The sequence below is a fragment of the Camelus bactrianus genome, chromosome X (genome assembly GCF_048773025.1).
Source record: "Camelus bactrianus isolate YW-2024 breed Bactrian camel chromosome X, ASM4877302v1, whole genome shotgun sequence".
In the NCBI taxonomy this organism is placed as follows: domain Eukaryota; kingdom Metazoa; phylum Chordata; class Mammalia; order Artiodactyla; family Camelidae; genus Camelus; species Camelus bactrianus.
Genome location: NC_133575.1, coordinates 29,569,136 through 29,590,753, shown reverse-complemented (window position 1 = coordinate 29,590,753; position 21,618 = coordinate 29,569,136). Strand labels below are relative to the sequence as shown.

The 21,618-nt window shown below is 38.3% G+C and overlaps 1 protein-coding gene across 1 annotated transcript; it reads left to right on the top strand.

Annotated features, from left to right (window-relative positions):
- Positions 1–10,991: 10,991 nt before the first annotated feature.
- DYNLT3 (dynein light chain Tctex-type 3) lies at positions 10,992–21,057 on the top strand. The gene is made up of 5 exons (XM_074359061.1): positions 10,992–11,108; positions 13,206–13,247; positions 18,096–18,219; positions 18,870–18,947; positions 19,241–21,057. The coding sequence occupies exons 1-5, from the start codon at positions 11,079–11,081 to the stop codon at positions 19,315–19,317; spliced, it is 351 nt and encodes a 116-aa protein (XP_074215162.1). The 5' UTR covers positions 10,992–11,078; the 3' UTR covers positions 19,318–21,057.
- Positions 21,058–21,618: the final 561 nt, after the last annotated feature.

Genomic DNA, 21,618 nt, shown 5'->3' with positions numbered 1-21,618 from the left:
AGAAATGTGTTTAATCATGCTGCTTCAGCGCTGTGTTCAACATCTGTGTCATCCATGTCTTTACCTAAGGAGGATGGAATATAATGATGACTGTTGCCATAAGAAATCTACCCACCATCTCTTAATGTTGACTGAGGTCAAACTATATATGTTTATATCTGATTACGCATTTAAAAACCAGGCCTATATGATGTGTTGAATCAACATGCACGATTAGTACTAGTGCTTAGGAAATGCTTTATTATGTGGAAACCATGACGTAAATGCTCATTTTGTTCATATTCAGTGTTATTTTCTCCCTGTACAAAAGTTGTTTTAAAATTAACCACTTTAACAGTTCTCATCTGGCCTATGAATAAATATTTATAATGTGCTTTGACTATGAAAAGGGTCATTAGCATATAAACTTTGACAATGAATGATTTCCTCTGATAAGGCTGCAGATTTTTGATGAGCAAAATGACTAAACTTAATGAAGGCATTTTATGCTGGTAAATACCTTACTCCAGTCCTTCAAAATCATCAGGAAATGTCCTTCATGAGACATGGTTTAGAAGAATCACAGAAATTAAGAGCTGGGTGAGACTTAATTGGTCTCTTTGCACCTGTTCTTTCCCTAAATCAGTATAGCGGATTCATGAAGTACATTTATTTTTTAACCAGTTTATAGCTCCCACCAGTGCAATAAAGCACTGTAACAGACAACAGGGTCAGATGATATACCCCGAATCAAAAAGATCAGCATTTCTTTCCACTGAGAGACACTAAATAAGAAACAGATTTTTTTTTTCCTCTGTGATGGAAGGAAATATGCTGAGTCTTGAGATTGGTTTCAAGTTTGTAATTTGTGGATGAGACGGGGCATGGATCACCCATGACATGAGTAGAATTTTTAGCTAAATAAATGGTTCAAAAATTACTACCTTTGCTAGAAATGGCAGGAGCAGAGGGGACCAAAACACACAAATGAATGAATCCTCCAAACCTTAGCTCCAAACATTCTTATTGTTGCAATTGTGTGGATGAGCAGAGCATACCACCCACATCACTGTAACTTCACCTTTAGCTGCATGAACAAGTACTGAATCATAATAAAAATTCACACAGAGACAAGGGCAGGAAAAAGAGATAGACATCTCATACAGAATCTATGAGTTTGGAGGAAAGGGGTCAACTTGCATGGAAAAGTCTTTTTTTTTCCTCCCTTGGTGCCTACTTAATTCCCTCCCCCCCAACCCCCCCAGTGCGCTCATCATAGTGCAGTAATGCGAGGCTTTGTACTCAGCTATCCTTTTTCACTCATACCCCAGAACACCCCATATACCAACAAGACAGGGAAAGATCAAGTCAAAATCCTAGAATCTGATAAAAACACTGTCGCCCAGGTGTGACACTAATACAAAGTTTCTGTACTCCTAGTAATCCACCCCTCCCCTGGCTTTGACACCCACAGTGGGATTTAAAGGATGTACCAAGTAGGAGAGGATCTTGCTTGTTACTTAGATCTTGGCCTCAACACCGTTTTCTTTAAAAAAAAAAAAACTGTTTTCTTTTCAATCATCTGACTTTCAGGAAATACAACAGCATGCTAAATGGTACTCCCACAGGTGCCACGACTGTTTTAAGGCTGACCATAAAAGGTCAAAGGGTAGGTGATGGCCCAATTCCTGGGAATCCCTTCCACTTCCCCAAAGTAGTTGGAATAATCCTCCCACTTGTTAGCATATGAAGTTACCAAGCTCATGAAAACTAGCAACACCTTGCCTCCTGGCCACTCTCCCTTCTGAGTGAGATGGACCACACTCTATCTATGGAGTCTGTATTTACTTTTACTTTGAGCACCTAACCCCGACACCTCATGGCCTTTCTGTTGCCTTCTGAGACACCCTATACTCTGTCGATGGAGTATGTATCTCTCTGAATAAATGTACCTTTACTCAACTGAGGCTTGCTCTTAAATTCTTTCCTGCGCGAAGCCAAGGACACACACTTGGTGGGGCACGTCCCAGGGACTCAACTGAGACCTGGGCCATGGCCATCCTCTCGATCCACTTTTTAACTGTATCAAAAGAACTGTAGAAGCAGATACCCAAAACAGAACCTATAGGGAAGCAGGGTTAGCATTACAAATTGGAGAGTTCCATCAACATTTACATAACATATGATGCTCTACTAGTGAGAGTGTTAATGACTGTGATTTTAAGTGTCTTATCAAGTATACAGAATTTTTCATTCCCAAAGTGGTACCTTGTAACTTGAAAAATGAACTCTAGTTTTCAGAGAGGAAGAGTTCTGCAGGAAAGTTAATATTTCCTAATTCTAGAAAAGGTTTCTGATGGGAGTGTATGTTTCTCTGATTTGAAACGGAAGGACCGTCAGCTACAAAACACATAGGCATAATATCTATCACCATATTGCAATCATTGTTCATACTAATAATGCTGATTAAATTTCCCCTGCAAGATAATCTAGTTCATATAAAGTTCTGTTTGTACTTGACAAGAATAAGTATTCTGAGGGGGAGGGTATAGCTCAAGCATTAGCGTGCATGCTTAGCATGCACGAGGTCCTGGATTCAAAGGTCCTGGGTTCAATCCCCAGTACCTCCTCTAAAAATAAATAAACCTAATTACCTCCCCCAGCCAAAACAAGAAAAAGAAAAGAAAAAAGAAAAGAATAAGTATTCTGCAGTTGTTGCATTCAGAGTTCTACACATGTCAATTAGATAAAATGCGTTCATCAAGTTGTTCAAATCTCCTGAATGCTTTTGCCAGCTTCTGTGTCACTTGTTGAGTGAGTGGTGTTAAAATCTGCCATACAATAATGAATTTTAATTCTATTAATTTTTAATTCTATTAATTTTTACTCCTTGTGTTTTGAGGTGATTTGTTAAATGCCTACAAATATAGGACAGTTATGTCTACCTATTGAATTGACTTTCTCTTTCATCATTATGAAATGTGTCTCTTTTCTGCTAGTAATTTTTTTTTGCTTTAGAGCCTACTTTATCTGATATTGATATATATGCCTTATATTAATATATGTACATATATATAATAATGGATAATGTTGCATGCTATATCTTTTCCATCATTTTACTTTCAACTTATCTCCATTCCTGATATTTTTTATGTCTTTGGTAAACAGCATATGGGTGGGTAATGTTTTGCCTTTGGCCTTTTAAATGAAATATGTGATTTATTTACATTTATCATAATTATGATATATTGAGGTTAAAATATATTATCTTACTATTTGGTGCCTATTTGTCCCATCTATACTATGTTATTTTTTTCCTTTCCTTTTTCCCCTTCTTTTGAGTTGAGTGTTTTTATTATTCCATTTCCCCACTCTACTACCTTGTATTAGTTACACAGCTTTTAGCTTTTCCTTTATTGCTTACCTAATGCATAATGCATCCTTGATTTCTCAAAATATAAGTCGATACTTTTACCCACTTCATTGACAATGAAGGTCTTTGAACATTTTAACTCGATTAATTTTCCTCCCATCTTATACTGTTAACTTGTATTTTAATTTGACATATCTATTAAACTCCATAAGACATTATCATTATTGTGTTATAGAGTTGATAATCATTAAATTTTTCCACAAATTTACTCCTTTAATTACTCTTCATTTTTGTCTATTTTGCCCAAATTTCTACCTAGGATTATTTGTCTTTTGCCAAAAGAATAGATTTTTGTATTTCTCAAAGTGTACTTCTGGTGACTAATTTTCTCAGTTATTGGCCTAAATTTTTTTATTGCTTCATCTTCATTTTTTTCTTGAAGTATAGTCTATTTACACTGTTGTGTTCATTTCTGATGTACAGAATAGTGATTCATTTGTATACACACACACATATATATACTCTTTTTCATATTCTTTTTAATTATAGGCTATTACAAGGTATTGAATATAGTTCCCTGTGCTATCCAGAAGGACCTTGTTGTTTATCTGTTTTATATGTAGCAGTTAGTATCTGCAAATCTCGAACTCCCAATTTATCTCTCCCCGCCCCTTTCTCCTGTGTCAACCATAAATTTGTTTTTTATGTCTATGAGTCTGTTTCTGGTTTGTAAATAAGTTCATTTATGTCATTTTTTTTTAGATTTCATATATAGATGATATATAGTATTTGTCTTTGACTTACTTCATTTAGTATAGTAATCTCGAGGTCCATCCATGTTGCTGCAAATGGCATTATTTTATTCTTTTTTATGGCTGAGCAGTATTCCATTATCCAAGGATAATCTTCTTGCTGAGAATCACAGGGGATGAGTAATTCATTATCACCAGAGGGTGAAATGTATGTGGAGGGCAAAGCATTGGGGGTCAAGTGGTTGTATGTAGCATTTAGTCTCATGGGTAACAAAAGTACTAATAAGGATTATAGAGTTACCTGGGATCTTCTTATAACTTTGGAAAGCACAAGTAGGGAAAATAGAAATTAAGAGTTGTGAATATAAAATGAAAAACATGCATTAAAAAACTAGAAAGCCTCTAGAGCAGCTTTGAAGGAGTCTCTCATCTCCCATAATTGTACACCACCACATTGATTCATCCCCGTGGTGACATTACACTGGTAATCACAGGGTCCATATAAATGTAATATATGAGCAGTTTAAAATATGCTGCTTGACACATAGAGGCAACCCATCAATCATGGTGTCATTCTAATGTGAGAACAAGTTGGTCATGCAGCCACTTGAAACCAGAAATATTAGCCATGATTGGTGTCCTTCATACAAGGTGGTGAAGTTAAAAGGGGGAGAGAATGAGGTATTACCTCACACCAGTCAGAATGGCCATCATTCAAAAGTCCACAAATAACAAATGCTGGAGAGGGTGTGGAGAAAGGGGAACCCTCCTACACTGCTGGTGGGAATGCAGTTTGGTGCAGCCACTGTGGAAAACAGTATGGAGATTCCTCAAAAGACTAGGAATAGACTTACCATATGGTTCAGCAATTCCACTCCTAGGCATATATCTGGAGGGAACTCTAATTCAAAAAGACACCTGCACCCCAATGTTCATAGCAGCACTATTTACAATAGCCAAGACATGGAAACAGCCTAAATGTCCATCAACATGACTGGATAAAGAAGAGGTGGTATATTTATACAATGGAATACTACTTAGCCATAAAAAGGAATAAAAGCATGCCATTTGTAGCAACATGGATGGAACTGGAGATTGTCATTCTAAATAAAGTAAGCCAGAAAGAGAAAGAAAAATACCATATGATATCACTTATATATGGAATCTCAAAAAAAAAAAAAGACAAACAAACTTATTTACAAAACAGAAACAGACTTATGGTTACCAGGGGAGGAAAGGGTAGGAAGGGATAAATTGGGAGTTTGAGATTTGCAGATACTAACCAATATATATAAAATAGATAAACAACAATTTCATGCTGTATAGCACAGGGAACTATATTCAGTATCTTATAGTAACTTATGGTGAAAAAGAATATGAAAACGAATATATGTATGTTCATGTATGACTGAAACATTATGCTGTATACCAGAAATTGATACAACATTATAAACTGACTATACTTCAATAAAAATATATATTAAAAAAGAGGTGAGAGGATCAAATAATACGAAATAATCTCTGCCTCCGTAGCTGGTCAAGAGGATGAATGCTGAGGGGCAAAAGTGGTAGACTGTATCAGGTTCCTGAACTATTCATTTTGGATCTCCCATACCTACCTCCCCAACACACATCATTGTAAAGAAATTCTTATTGAATTATGATATTTTGAGTGTTCCTCTGCTTCCTGTGGAAGAGCTGATTAATAAAATTCTTCAATCATTTTTGTAAGATCTTCAGCTATTATTTCATAAAATATTTTTCTGTCCATTCCCTCATCTCCTATTGGGACTCCAATTATGTATGTTAAACATTCTTATGGTATTCCTTTTGTTTCTATGATTTCTTACGTATTTTACATTCATTTATGCCTCATTCTGAATATTTTCTTGTGACCTATTTAAACATTTTTACTAATTAAATCTTCAGTTTTGTTTAAACTACTATTGAACCCATCCTTTAAGTTTTTATTTTGGTTATTGTATTTCCCAGTTCCAGAAATTCCATTTGGATATTTTCCATAGTTTCCAGTTCTTTGAGGAAATTCTCAATCTTGTCTTATCTCTTTAAATACATTAAGCATAGTTATTTTAAAGTCTATTTCTAGGGGTAGAGTGCGTGCTTAGCATGCACAAGGTCCTAGGTTCACTCCTCAGTACCTCCATTAAAGTAAATAAATAAATAAAATTGAAAAAATAAACTTAATTGCCTCCCCCCCAATTTAAAAAAAAAAGTCTATTTCTGATAATTCCACATCTACATCCCTGGTTGAGTTGTTCCCATTGTCTATTGATTTATGATGACATTGTTTTGTCTCTTTATGTGCCTAGTTATATTTTATTGTGCACCTGATGATGTATGTGAACAATGATATACCTAATTTGAGGCCTAGGATAATGTTTTCTTCCTCCAAAAAGAATTTACATTTGCTTCTGGAAGTTGGCTGCAGGCATTAGCCACGCCAGATCACCTTAATTCGATTTCAGGAATTGACATAATTTAAACCTGAGCTTTGGTGCCTGTGAGATCAAGTTTCATTGTTTTACACCCTTTTCCTAGGGTGTAATCCTTGGATTCTCAACCCAAAATAGGATTTTTAGCAGAGAACTCCTCCTTGACAAGGCATGGAATCTGATTATTTTACCTCTTGGCCCATGAGCAAAACGTTTTGCATCCTCTCTCCTGCCAGGGGGAAAATCTTTCCCAAATGCCCTGTTTATGCTTCGAGGGTTCATTCTTCTCCAGGTCTTAGATCCATAATTCTTCCCCATATCGTTAAAACTCCAATTTCTTTGAGCAAACGCTGATTGTATTTTGTACAACCTTCCCAATTGGCAGTGAAAGGGTTAGTCCTAATTACTCAGACTACCATTATAGAAGCCTTGAAATATAATTTGAATGGTTTGTGAAATGGGTCTAAATGTTTTCACAGTTACTTCTATGAAGCACACTTCTCAACAATAGAATCTATTAAGATTTAGAGGAAAAATAATTATTAAAATCTCTCAAACAGAAATTGCTTATAGCTATTTTAAGCAAAAGCCCAGATATAAAATGCTATGTTCATGAAAGCAAACTTGAGAGTCTCATTAAAGGATTTGAAAGATTTCATTTGGAAGTTTTCACAAATTCAATTTTTAACACCTTTTCTACTTTTTTTCCCTTAGAATTATATAACTTAAGGAAAATAATTTTTAACTAAACACCATAAACATGTCTCCAAAGCCCCTCTCGTTTACCCCAATGTACTATGCAAATATGACTGTCTTTTTTTTTTTGCAGAAAAATGAAATACCTTTTTTTAACATTTTTTTTGAGTTATAGTCATTTTACAATGTTGTGTCAAATTCCAGTGTCAAGCACAATTATTACTGTCTTTCATATATGGACCACGGCATGAAAATAGTTGGTAAGGACTTTCTGACCAAATATTATTTCACATCCCTTTTTCCTCTCTAACAGCATTCACTTTTCATCATAGAAGAAAAAATGCCAAACGTTTTCTCCATAGGTTTTGCCAAGGGAGGAATCACGTGACCCAATGTTGGCCAATGGAACCTGAGGAGAAGACTCCTGGGTACTTGAAGGAAAGATTAGCTTTCCTAAGAAAAATTGATCAACCCAAGTCAATGTTCATTTTCTTCATTGAATGTGATACCTTTATTCCTTGTGATACCATTTGCTGCAGCCACGTGTGACCATGACTAACGACTGCTCATATGCTGAGGATAGTAGAATGGAAAGATGGAAAGCACAGAGGCTCCCAAAAAATTGTTGAGCAGCTGAACCAATGTGGAACATCTCTATGCCCGAAAACAAATGTCCTTATTATTTCAGCCCATCTTACTTGAATCTTCTGTTACTTGCAACCAAGATACTAAATTAATAAAGCTGTGGTGATTTTAAAGCATGGCCCCCAAATTATTTGACAGTTCTGCCATTGAAAGGTAGGTTCCATGTTCCCTCCTATCGAGTCTGAGTGGGCTGTGACTGCTTCAGTGATTAGAGTATGGTAGAAATGATGCGGCGTGATTCGTCAGACTAGAAGGACTTGTGACACCAAAAGAAGGTGTAGCTTCTGCCTTGCTTAATGGAACACTCACACTTGGAAACTTGAGCTTCCAGGTAAGATGTCTGAATACCCTAAGACTGTCGTGTTAGGAAGCCAAATACTTGGTAGGGCTGTGTGTTGCTATAGCCCTTGAGAAGGAAATAAAGGTCCTTGACTTTGTTTAATGGCTAAACTATCATTATTTTGTCTTGCTTGACTGTTTTCCTTTGTTTCTGCTTTTTCTCACTTCTCTGATTTTTTTGGAATTTGGGGAAGGCCTAGAAGGCTAAAGTTTTCCCAACAAAAGGCATGTGGAGGACATGGTTGGGGGGTGTATCTATCCTGAAAAGGCCCCATAAGGTCCTGCTCGGTTACAATTCCACCCTGTTCTTTGATACTCCCCAATCCTGTGGAGGAACAGGTACAGAACAAGAAAGGGAACAAAGTTTTGGATAGAGAGGTTAATCATAAACTAGGCAAAGGAACTCAGTTTCATTACCACACATCATAAACCCAAGATATGATAGAGTGGTCCTTGTAGTTTTAAGATTTTTTGTTTTATTTCTGTATTTGACCTACCTAGATACAGAAACAATTCTTTGGGAAGTAAGGGGTTCACAAGAACAATACTAAGTCACCTCATATGATATTGAAATTGCTCACAGGAGAATAACTTTGTATAAAAAAAAGTCCTGAAAAAGGAGAAATGCACTTCCTCTATGAATTGGGATTGCTTTTCTACAGTAATCTTGATGATCTATAACTCAGAAGAACCAGTAACAAACTACACATCATCAAGTAAACAGGCCAATTTTGTTCTAAGCTCATAAAGTGAGAGCAGAGAATAGAGGGGCCTGAGAGTCAGAAACCCAGGGGTTCAGTTAACAGCTCCGTGCTCTTGTACAAGTTACTTCACCTCTCTGAGCTGCAGTTTTACTAGTAAAATAAGAGTTGGACTAGATGACTAATGAACCCTCCAACTTTGATTTTTGAGGGAAAAAACAGAATAGTGGTTGTGGTAAGCTGAATAATGACTCTCCCTAAAAAAGATGTCAACATCTGAATCCCTGACGATGTGAACATGTGACCTTGCATGGCAAAAGGCATGTTTGTTGCAGATATGATTACATTAAGGATCTTGAGAGCAAGACAGGACAAGAAGACACGAGGATAGAAGTAGAAGTCAGCAAGGATAAATGATGCTAAACTGCTGGGTTTGAAGATAGAGGAAGGGATCCTACACCAAAAAATGCAGGCAGTTTCTAGAAGCTGGAAAAGCCAAGGAAATGAATTTTTCCCTAGAGCCTCCAAAGGGAACACAGTCCTGCAGACTCGTTTTCATAATTTGTTACAGTAGCAACAGGAAACTAATACAGTGTTTAAGAACTTGAGTGTTGCTGTTAGAGCAGGCAGATAGCTAGATATGAGCAGAGAAAGGGGGACACAGGCCAAAAGGCAGGAATTGGGCAGAAAGGAGGGGCACAGGCAAAATGCAGGAAACCATGCATCATGTAAGCACCAGGGGTCCCTGGGCAGAGAAGGAAAAGCAGGAACCTCTGGGTTGATAAGTGGTCACAATTTTTGGGGTGATGAGCGGCCTGGGGCCAACAAAGAAAGGTGAGAAAAGGCAGGAATCTCCAGTGTCCAAATGTAACCTTTTGTTCATTATGTCCTTATTTCAATAAAACTAGCCTTGCAGATTAAAAGTACCCATCATGCACTGATGCCATGACACTTCCAATCCAGACTAAATACGGACAAAAATCTCTTCTCCTTTTGGGAAGGTGGAGCTGGGATGAAAATCAGAGAATATGACCCCAGATTCCTTCCCTCCCTAGTGAATATTCTGCCTATTCATTTTTACAGTCTATGTAACCAACTTGCCAAAGAAACACAGGGCAGCTGCTTTCCTGAGCCTGCCTGCTCTCCCTTTCAAAGTGTAGTATCCAGCCCTTAATGAATCCTCACTTCAGTTTCTTAACCTCCGCATCTTGTCTCTGAATTCTTTCTGGGACGGGACAAGAACCTGGAACACCAGGTACATCCACTGGCAACACTGCTATCAGTCTATTTGAGTTGAAATCTTTCTACTTACTGGATATATGACCTTGGGTAAATTACTTCAACTCTCTGTACCTTAGTTTCATCTTGAGAAATGGGATGATGGTAACAGAACCAAACCTGCTGGGTTGTCATGGGTTTAAATGAGAAAATCCTTAGGCTTATCTAACATTTTGTAATTTTGAAATAAATTTAACCATTGCTCTGCTAAGATTTATAATTTAATTTAGTATATTTGTACCTTCTTGCCTATAAATCAAATATTTTTATTTACATAGTCATGGAGGAGGAGGGGTCTAAAGAGCATCTACTTTAGGAGGGGGAATGTATACAGCATCTTATTTAATCCTCACAACTAACCATGAAATAAGTATAATTTTGTTTTCATACAAGAAGACTGAGACTCTGGGAGGCTAATTTTTCCAAGTGACATAGCTAGTAAGAAGACAAATCAAGGCAGCTGGTTCACCATTGCATTCACTACACTTATTTGCTGGATGATGATGTACGAATACGTGCAAATAACCAGGCCAGTGGGCACTCAATGAATAATACTGAGTCTAGACAGACTGACACCCCATTTGACCCACATGAGCACAAATTCCAGCTCTTTAACACCCATCCCTCATCTTCTGAGAGGTCGAAAGGCAGCGGGAAGACGGTTCCCGCCACGGGAACCCTGCGGGTAAAGAGGAGGGAAGGGGGGGGCCAGGAAGGTGGTGTCACTGCAACGCAAAGGCGGGGCCTGCGTGGGGCACGCCCCGGGGCATAAACGGGGGCGGGGTCTCCCTGGAGGCCAGTGCGCGGCCGCGGAGCTCGACCCGCCCGTCGCTCCGCCCCCCCCGGGAGAGCCGGCGCCACCATGGAGGAGTACCACCGCCCCTGCGATGAGGTACCGCCCCTCTGCCGCCCTCGAGCGACCCCCGCCCCCGACCGCCTCGCCGTCTGGCCTCCGCCGGGTGGTCTCCCGGCGCCAGGTGTCCCCGAGAGTTGGGGTGCGGCGTCCTCCGAGCCCGGGTCCTCTCCTCGGGGCCGGGGATCCGCCTCGCCCATCCCCGGCTCCCCACCCGGAGGCCCTGAGGGTGGGCTGAGAGTCGGGGTGGAAGGATGGGGGAGTACTGGGGACCGGCGGTGGGGTCGGGGTCGAGGGGTGGAATGCCTGACTCAGGGTGCGGTGCATGGGGTGTGGATGGGGTGGCGGGAGCCGCCCTTCTGCCGGGCGGGCCTTGGAAACCGGTCTCCCCGGCTGCTTCCTCTGCCCTTTAGTGTCCCCAAAGCAGGTGCCGCATCCCCGCCAAGCGAGGCCCAGGTGGCAGAGCCGCTCCCGCTCCCGGGCACTCTCCCCTGGGTGGTCTGGAAGGAGGTGCTTTATGGATTAGGAGCTCTTGCTTACTGACTCTGGCTTCCACGAAACCTCACCAGAGCCCCGTGATGTCAGTTGTCATCTTCCTGTTACTGATGGGGTACTCTGACTTTCATGGCGCCTAAGTGACTTGCTCAAAGTTAGAACTGCCAGGAATGACAGATGCTCTGCTTGAACCCGGGCCTCTGACTTACACAACTACAACTCTGGTTTCACTTTAACCATGACGAGGATGAGGCCTGTTGGATCCCAGCATAACCTGTGACAGGGCAGAACAAAGACATTTTCTGCCCAGTGGTGGCCACAGGTGAATGGTACGGTGAAATAAAAGTAGACAGGCACGTGGTGGAGTTGCAGCATAAAATGGTGTATTATTAGACTCCTGGAAGGGGTTTCTGAACCATTCATCTTTAGGGCGTGGGCTTCTGCAGAAGCTAAGACCATATTTAAATTCATAACTTCTATGATGCAGGTAGCATCGGTGGCCACCCAGTACAACCTGATTATCTGGTGACCTTCCAGAAATGGACATTATTTAATTTGTAGACCATTTTTGAAAATAGATAAGGACCTTACTTTAAGGTAAAATGATCATTTTAATAGGGTCAGTTGTGAGACCTGTTTTCATGACATATTCCTAATTATTTAGGGTATTTTTATTCTTTTGTTGTTGGGGAATTATCTGATGTAATTAAATGAGTTGAAACTATTTTAAATCTGTACTCAAGATGACTTATTTTTAGAATTTACTTGCTTTTGAACTAATTTTAAGTTGTGCAGTGGGATTTACAAACCCGATATCATAAAGCACCTAAAAATATCTCCATAGAAACAAAGCATGTATTACCTGAAGTGTTTTGGTTTAGACTGCAATCTTGTCACATAGCCTAGTTCTCTACTCTTGGACACTTCCTTGTCATTAATACTTGCTTTTTTTTTTTTTTTTTTTTTTTTGCAAAGCATGGGCTGGTTTTATTTTCCAACAGAATCTTTTTTTAATATAAAACAAAGATAAAATACTTGCTTTTAACTCGAGACTGTATCAAACTTGTATCTCCACAGGAAAGACTAAGTTGCCAGACCTATTATGTATTAAAGTGACATTAATTTGGAATGATCAAGTATTTTCATAACCTTTAACTTAGGAAAGCCACATTTTTGCCAAGCATAAGTTAAAAAAAATAGAAAATTATCTATTCAGCATTTTTTTCTCATGGTCCACCTCATTCTCACTTAGCTGCAACCATTTGCTGTGTACTGATAACACATACATCCTTATATCCACCTTCTGCTATTTCCTGAGCTTTACAATACAGTGATCCTCAATCTCAGATGTTCATCAGAATTACCAGTAAAGCACTTTAAAAAAAAATGTAGTTGCCCAGGCTTTGTCTCAACATAATGCATCGAAATCTTCAGGGAGGTAGGTGGGGAAAGCATTTTGCGATTTCAGAGGTGATCAAGGTGGGATTAGTAGACTCAGCAGACTTGCTGCCCCTTTTCACTGTGGTCTCCTGTCACTAACACCTGTCTAGGCCAGCCTAGGGTATTCTGTGTAACATCATAGCTACCAGGAAAAGGACGTCTGTGTTGAAAGCAACTTTATCTTTTGTTCTCCCTCTTTAGGTTGGCTTCAATGCTGATGAAGCCCACAATATTGTTAAGGAGGTGAGTTCTATATCTTGTTCATCTTAAAGGCTCATGCATTGATTGAAATTTTTAAAAGCTGTGTTTTGACTTTCAGTACAAAGTTAGAAACCTTGGTATTAAAACAAGATTTTTAATAGTTACTAATTCTTTATAGGGGTGTGTCTATGTTGTGTTGGATGCTGTCGGGCATCTTGGGGCTTAGTCTGAAAGTGATGTTTAAGTACTGGTCTAGAAAACTGGTTTGCTGTTTTCTAAAATAGATTCTCTGTCTTTTGAATAAAAGAACTTTTATTCCATGGGTCAACTATTATTTTAAGAGGGGAAAGTATAGCTCAGTGGCAGAGCACATGCTTATCATATACAAGGTCCTGGGTTCAATCCCCAGTACCGCCATTAAAAAAAATAAATAAATAACCCTAATTACCTCCCCTCCCCGCAAAAAAAAAACAAAAAAAATTTTTTTAATATTATTTTAAATGTTAATGCTCTAAAAGTGTATAGATAAATTATATGTATAGAAGAAATTATATGTGTATAGGTAAATTATATGTATAGTATAATAAACATATAATTATAGTATATACATATATATATAAAGTAAATAAAAGACCCTAGAAATATCTGCTTTGGGTTATTATATGCTTTTTTTAAGCTCAATATAATTGGAAAAATAATCCCTTAACATCTTTTAGACACATATGATAGTAAATCAAAATCTTAAGAACAATATTTGAAACATGACATCTGGTCCTCGTGTTAGGCAAATACACAAGATGTTCTCTTTGGGAATCAATTCTGGCAGAGGAACTTTAATTATTCTAGTGGTATCACAACCAGACTACACTGTGGGTAAGGTATTTATGAAAAATTTTAATAGTCCTGAGTCATTTTTAACTGCCAAATCCGAGAGAAAAATGAGCTGGCCCAGAAGGCAGGCTTGTATTGCGGGAATGGCTGTTGGGGTCTGTGTCCTAACAGGCTCTGCCTACCTTTTGGCTTGGCTGGATTGGCCCGCCACTCTGTGCACTGAACACCTCATCAGTCCATCCTGAGACATTGCCTTACCTGCCTGAATGCTCAGGGCATGAGCTCACCCGGAACTCACCCTGGGCTGGCCTTGTACAACTAGGATCAACCTGAGGTCTGAGAGGGCTGGATAGGCACCTGAAAATCCTGCAAGGGATGGAGGTCATGGGACGGGCAGGAGTGATGACAGCCTCATTTTTCAAAGTGGAAAGTCAAGACAGACTGTCCTTGGTGGTTGGGAAATGAAGAAAAGGATGCTGGGGTATTTGAGGAGTCTTTTAAATGATACCTTCTTTACCCATGTTCCGAACCAAATGAAAAGACCAAAGAGTCAGTAGAAAGAGAACAAAACATCGCCGTTATTATTGATAAAGACTGGGTTGGAGATTGGAGCTCGTTTTGCTAACTCCCTACCTGGTCAGTTCAGACGTTGGAAAAGGCATCCAAGGGAAAATCTGAGTCAGCAGAGAGAAACTCTTAGCCAGGCTGGTACCTTTCATTGGTCTGGGTGGAGGGAGGAGGAGCCAAATACCCATGTCCAAGGCATCTGGGAGATGGGCTATCCCAGATGAGAAGGGTGAAACAATGGTTGTCACCCACCAACCGGCAGCTCGTTCCACCCCCATGGAGAGGAAAAATAACAGGTGGGACAAAAGGCCAGGGATGATAAGGAAAAATGCTCTGTGCAGAAGGAAACATCTGGAATAGAAAAGAAGCATGCTCCTAATGGTGTAAATATACTGAAGTAAAAAGAGTGAATTCACTGCACTGAGGGAAGTGGGGGATGGGGGCAGAGGTAGGAGTTGGCAGGTGGTCTCAGAGAACTAAATTTTCATCTATCATAGCAGGAGCTCTAAGGATGTTGTCTATAATTCATAAATCAAGAACTAGCGATATAAACACTTGCCGACATATAAGTGACCCTTAAGAGGTAAAAAACAGTTGTACCCCAAAGCTGTTTCCTCTGGGGAAAGAGACTGGGGATGGAAACAGGTAGGGATGGGATTCTTGCTTTTCATTGTAAGTTCTTCTATTCTGTTTGATTTTTAAAACCAAAGGCATGTATTACTTTGATAGTTTATTCAGTTAAAAGAACCATGCTTCTTAAAGTGCGATACACATACTTGACGGTGGCTAGGGGGTCCTAAAAGCCACTGGGTGCGTTTTAGAGCATCAGTTTTGCTTACCTACTTGCACGAGAGAGTTAAGTAATATAAATAATTTAACACCATTTTAAAATAAAAACAAACTGATACATTATGGAGTCAAAAGCCAGCTTCATGTGAAATGCTCATATGAAATCTGAGACTTCAAAGACATGTCAGGTTTGCCACAGGTGGCTTTCAGCTACCTGTCTATTCTCTTCCCTCCCCTCTGTCCCTGTGAGCCACGTCTCTTTGCCACTGAGGCATTAGAAAGGCTTTGAGAGAGAGAGAGAGCGTGCGCGCACCATGTGAAAACTTTTCAGCACTTCCCAGATGATTGTATAGTTTCAGCAGGCATTTCTGTTTCTCTTTGGCTGATCTCCTTATTTTCTTTCCTTACATTCCTTGCTCTGAGTTCCTGTACTTATATATTTTTTCCTGCTGAAGTCTTAGAGCCACTCACCTATCAGTGATATGTATGTATTTTATTTACTGTCAATAAAAGAATTTGCCCAGAAACAAATTTTCACTGAAAAAGTGAGTTACAAATAGAATTAACTTGCAGCTTAATCTAACATGTATTTGATTCAGGATACCCAGAGAGTATACCAAAGCCAGTTACTACCTCAACGTCAAACATATATTGTGTGCCTGCTACGAGTCCAGGCCGAGTTTGGCCCTGGGACTACAGAGCAGGTTAAAGACCTCATTATCTAGTGTCCTGGTTAATGGTAATTAAGAAGGCTAAATGTTAATGAATAGTAATTAGCAGGGCTATTTACCATGGGGTCCACAGGCCCCTGATGTTTCTGTTGTTTAGAGGAGAACTGGAAAGTTAACTATGGTCACCATGCTGTATACTAGCTCCTGAGAACATGACCCTCGATCATAGTGGCCCCTCCTTCACTCATCCTTCCCTCTCCCTGGATGCTCCCCTCACACACTCTCAATTCCCCTCTTCTCTTCCCCTGCTTGATTACCTGTTTCCCATGAAGGAAAGGCGGTCTCGGGGGAGGAAGAAGTTTCCCAAAGGCTGTCAGCTTGGGAATGGTAAAGCCAGAATTAAAACCCTGCTCCCCTGACCTTGGGCCACTGACTCTCCTAACTCTTCATGCTACTGAACATTCTAGGGTAATAATTTGAGCTACATTATTGCCTTCAACCCCTCTAAATTTAATGTCTCTTTCTACATTTTATGATTAGTGAAGATTTTATACTATCCAGCTTAAGATTCCATAGTAGTTAGTGTCTTTATGAACCTTTACTATAGTCCAATTGTAGTAAATGAAAGCTGCCTGCATGTGCTTGTGCGAGTGTGTGTATGTGTCTGTCTTATTAAGCTGGATTCTATAAATAAATTGAATGAGTGTTTTACTCTCCAGGCTCTATCACTTGAATAAAAAATAGCAACAAAAAAAGTCAGAGAAAGGCAAATACTGTATGATCTCACTTATATGTGGAATCTTAAAAAAAAAACCAAACTCACAGAAACAGAGAGTAGAATGGTGATTGCCGCAGGGTGGGGAAATGTTGGTCAAAGGGTGCAAACTTCTAGTTATAAGATGAATAAGTTCTCAGGAGCTAGTATACAGCATGGTGACCATAGTTAACAACACTGTATTGAAGGTTGCTGAAAGTAGATCTTAAGTGTCCTCACCACACACACACACACACGATAACTATGTGAGGAAATGAATGTGTTAACTAACCTCATTGTGGTAATTGTTCCATGATATAACATGTGACAAATCATCACGTTGTATACCTTAAACTCACACAATGTTATATGTCAATTATGTCTCAATAAAACTGGAAAAAAAAATAACAGCAGCAATCATGATGATGACGGTGATGATACCTATCATTACTTATATGCCTACTCTGCGGCAGTGACTGTGTATGAGCACGTGGCATTCCTTATCTCACCCCATCCTCCCAACAACTTGACAAGATGAGGCTGTTATCCCTACTTTAAGGATAAGGAAAATAGGGGCTTCAAGAGATTAAGTCACTTGCAAAAGGTCACACAGCGAGGAGGTGGCAGAGGTGACCATGAACCTACAACTGTGATACTAAACGAGTGCTCCTAAACAAGCTTCAGAAGTGGATGAAAGTAAGCACTGTGGAATATTCTTTAACTTCTTCTAGAGCACCTGAAAAGTAGTGTTTGCTGATTATTTACTTTTAGTGGCCAAGTGTGTTCATTGTTTTATAGCTAAGCAGTTACATAATATAAATGAGGATATAATTATTGTACATGAGAAATATATTTCAAAATTGGTCTCATCCTTTGTTTCTAGCATCTGAAACCTAGTTCAAATCCCAGCTGTTTCAAAGCCATTCTTTAACCAACTGATAGCACCCTTTTAAAATCTCCACCCCCAAAATCCTTTTATGACATGGCTTATCACCCTTGATTAGTCTTCCTCGTGTTATAGAGTTCTTTTATTAGCTTCTCTCTTAGATTGTTAAGTTCTTTACAGTAGAGGCCATGTCCCAGTTATCTTTATATGGCCCATAATGTCTCACAGAGTGAGAGAATGCATGCGGAAATGCTTTGAAAATTCTAAAACAGCGACAATGCAAAATATTTACCAGATGCATATTTTCTAAGATGTTTTATTGGGTTATAAATGTATTTTATTTTTTGCTGCAGTATATGTATAGTTTGTTTAATTGTCCTCTGCCTTTTTAGTGTATAGATGGAGTCTTGGGAGGTGAAGATTATAATCAGAACAACATTAACCAATGGACTGCAAGCATAGTGGAACAATCCTTAGCACATCTGGTTAAGCTGGGAAAAGCTTATAAGTATATTGGTAAGAATCGGCGTCCTCCTCGCTAGTTTACTCACTTTCGTCCATGTGGTTTTCTCTGAATTTAGAGAATGTAAATGAGTGATAGACACTCACGTTGGATACTAATAGGGTGTGAAGGACTTCTGACTTACTTATCCAAAGATAATCTATGATAATACCTAAAAGATGGAGATCTTTTGCTACTCAAAAGCAGTTTGAGCTCCTGCCAACCATCTACTTGTCTTTGGTAGCATCATCTGTTACATTTGCATCGCTTATCTCTTTCCTCTGAAACTCCCTCACCCTGTCTTCCTTTCAGTAGCCCCATGCCTTCTCACATGTAGGACTCTGAAGTGCCAAGCAATGATTGTAAAGTGGAATCTTTTCTTTGTTTCTGTGTCTGAATTATGCCCATGGGACAAGGCACATAATTTGGCCCAGACTTTTCCTGCAATACAATCACCATTGTTTTGGCACGGGGGCAACAGACAGGCTAGATGCAGTGGGGTCAAAATTGTGGTGGTAGATCATTGAGACAAGAGACTTATTTTTTTCAATCCATTTGCTGAATGCTTTCTTTTCTGTTATTTTTTAAATAGCTTTTAGAGTTCTGAGCTCAAACAGTTATCTTTTCCTTTGTAATTGTTCTCACTCAGCAACTTTATTTTTAGTGACCTGTGCAGTGGTTCAGAGGAGTGCATATGGCTTTCACACAGCCAGCTCATGTTTTTGGGACACCACATCTGATGGTAAGAGACTTTAAGCTGATTCAAACAAAATCCAGCCTCTAGCAAAGTCACATAGTGCACTTATTATCAGATTCTTATTTATCTCTAATTAAATCCTCATAAGAATTTATCAACAGAATTACTTTGTACCTAGTAACAAGTATGCCTTCAGACAAATATGAAATACAAAGATTTAACAGATTCCAGGAAATAAGATATTAAAACCTTTGAAAAAATGTATATATATATTCCCTGGTAATTTTGATGTTTTGCTGGTATTTCAGAGTCCTTTTTTTGTGTGTGTGTGTTTTCAGGAACCTGTACTGTAAGATGGGAGAACCGAACCATGAACTGTATCGTCAACGTGTTTGCCATTGCTATTGTCCTGTAACAGGCTAAAAATGTTCGGCCAATGCCATTAACTTAAGAATTTGTCAGTGTATCCTTTCTGAAAAGAGTAACAGTTCCTTGTTAATGTGCTAGATGACAAGTGTGCAATATGCTTCAAAACTATCAACAAAAACTGACTAGTACAAGCAAGCAATCTCATAGTGGGCAGATTATCTCATATTCTATACAGCATCGTTTAAATAGAAAAACTTAATGTTAGCGAAAATCAAATGCAGAAATATGGCATGACTTGACAATACAATCTTACATTTACACTGGCTTTTCACTAACTATATGTACCTAAGGAGATGGGGAAATCCATTCAGATGCTTAAATTCTCTTTCAGCGAGAAAAATTAACAGGAATAAATATATGAGCAAAAAAGCTGCAAGGATAAATGTGGAGGAAAATGGTAATAGTCAGTTAACACTTCTTAGCTTTTTATTTCTTCGCCTCACTTAGTTGTCCACATGATTTAGTGGAAAGTAATTCCATTCCTTTTTTTCTATCAGCTAATATTAAAGTAGCAACTATTATTAACTTGTTTACATTTTCTGAGAATTGTTGAATCAGTTTTTAAAATGTCAGATTCTTGGATTTACATTAGAGGGCAAATTAAACCTGGTAACGTGAATTCCCCAATTAAACAAAATAGTTACAGTGTATGATGAAAGTATATGACTCTAACAGCTGCCTTACAGTTCACTCATTCCATGTAGAACAAATATTTATTGAATGCCTATTATGGGCTGTTTCTCTGCTAGGCATTGTAGTTATCAGTATGCTGTTCAAATTCTAAGTTTCTTTTGGTACCTGTTGAGTTGAATAACTAACATTTATGTTTGGGGAAGGAAAAAAAAAGTTGTTTTACAAGAGAGGCAAAAAGTGAATCTGGCTGTCCAGATAGAAGTAAGCAAATGAAAAGCACTTACTGCTGACAGAATTATAGATGTAATTTTAAGACTTGCTCCTAGCAAGCAAAAAAAAATGCATAAAATATGCAACTTGTAGTTAAAGGCCTTATTAGCAGTCTAATTTACAAATAGTACATTTTTGTCATTGCTTTAGTTACAATCTTCTGTAAATAATAATTTTAAATACTTATTATGCGGGGTTCAAATTGAGTGGAGTCAAATATAAATTAAAAGTACACAATCATTAGCAGGTTATTGAATATCTCAGGGCTTATGAAATGTAGTTAAATTTATTAAGAAAATAAAAGATGAAAAATTAGGGTACACAGCTGGCCACCAAATGTGAAGTCAATACGCTAATTAGTCTTGAAAACAAAATCAGTTTTGCGTATTACCACTAACACTACTACATATAGGGAGTGGAACCATGGTTCACTGAATTCTGGGGGGAAAGAAAAGCTTAGTACTGACAATATTAAGATAGTATTCTTGTAGGAATACTATGTGCATGTTGGATATTTTGCTGAGTAACAGTAATTGTTGAATGTTTAAGAAGAATATTAAGAAAATACAAGGAGGGTTTAATGCAGTGATCTACATTTTGGGCAAAAATTCTCAGTCGTCACCTTTATGTTATTTTACACTGCTGGCTTTTGTGCCCTTGAAGATTATAATAGTGACCAAAATATCTGTGCAGCTAAGGCTTGTTTTTGTTTATTGTTATTGAAGCCTGATTTTAAAAGAATAATAATCAAATATACCTCGTGAACTTGCTATCTGCTCTATTTCTAGTTAAAATATAATAAAGATTATCTTCCTGCACTGTACGTTTGCTTCTGGATGATCATTGAATAGTTAAAGAAATGGCATTCTCCTTACTCTAAGAAATTCTAAATAAGAGGAATGAAGAAGAGAAATGAATGTCAGACCACATAGCTATATTGTACAGAATAAATGCCATTAAAATAGCAACCCGAACCCAGTATTCACCATTACAACATTAATAATAGCTCCTATTTTATGCCTTTTATTTTATGATTTTTAACACAAACTTTTTTTAAAGTCAGTGTAAAATATATTCTGTAACTATTAGCTTTTAATGACTATTTTTGGCAAGGAATTTTGTCCCTATTTGTCAACTTGCAATTGAGTTGTTGCTGTTTTTTTTTTTTTAATTAAGGACTTTAAGTATGTAAAATTAGGGTATTCAGATGTAAGTACTAACTCGCATTTTTGTAAAGCTATAATTTTATGTTTGTAAAGCACCAGTATACAGCCTAAATGATGGCAACATCTCATTACATTTTCTCTGGTAAAAAGTACTTTTTTGCTCTTATTTCCAAGTTGGGTGTTATCTAATTATGAGTCACTGAAAGCATTTTCACCAC

Coding starts and splice junctions, on each gene's coding strand:
- DYNLT3 (XM_074359061.1), top strand. CDS start 11,079: ATGGAGGAGTACCACCGCCCCTGCGATGAG. Junction 11,109..13,205: donor ACCACCGCCCCTGCGATGAG/GTACCGCCCCTC, acceptor CTCCCTCTTTAG/GTTGGCTTCAATGCTGATGA. Junction 18,220..18,869: donor AAAAGCTTATAAGTATATTG/GTAAGAATCGGC, acceptor CTTTATTTTTAG/TGACCTGTGCAGTGGTTCAG.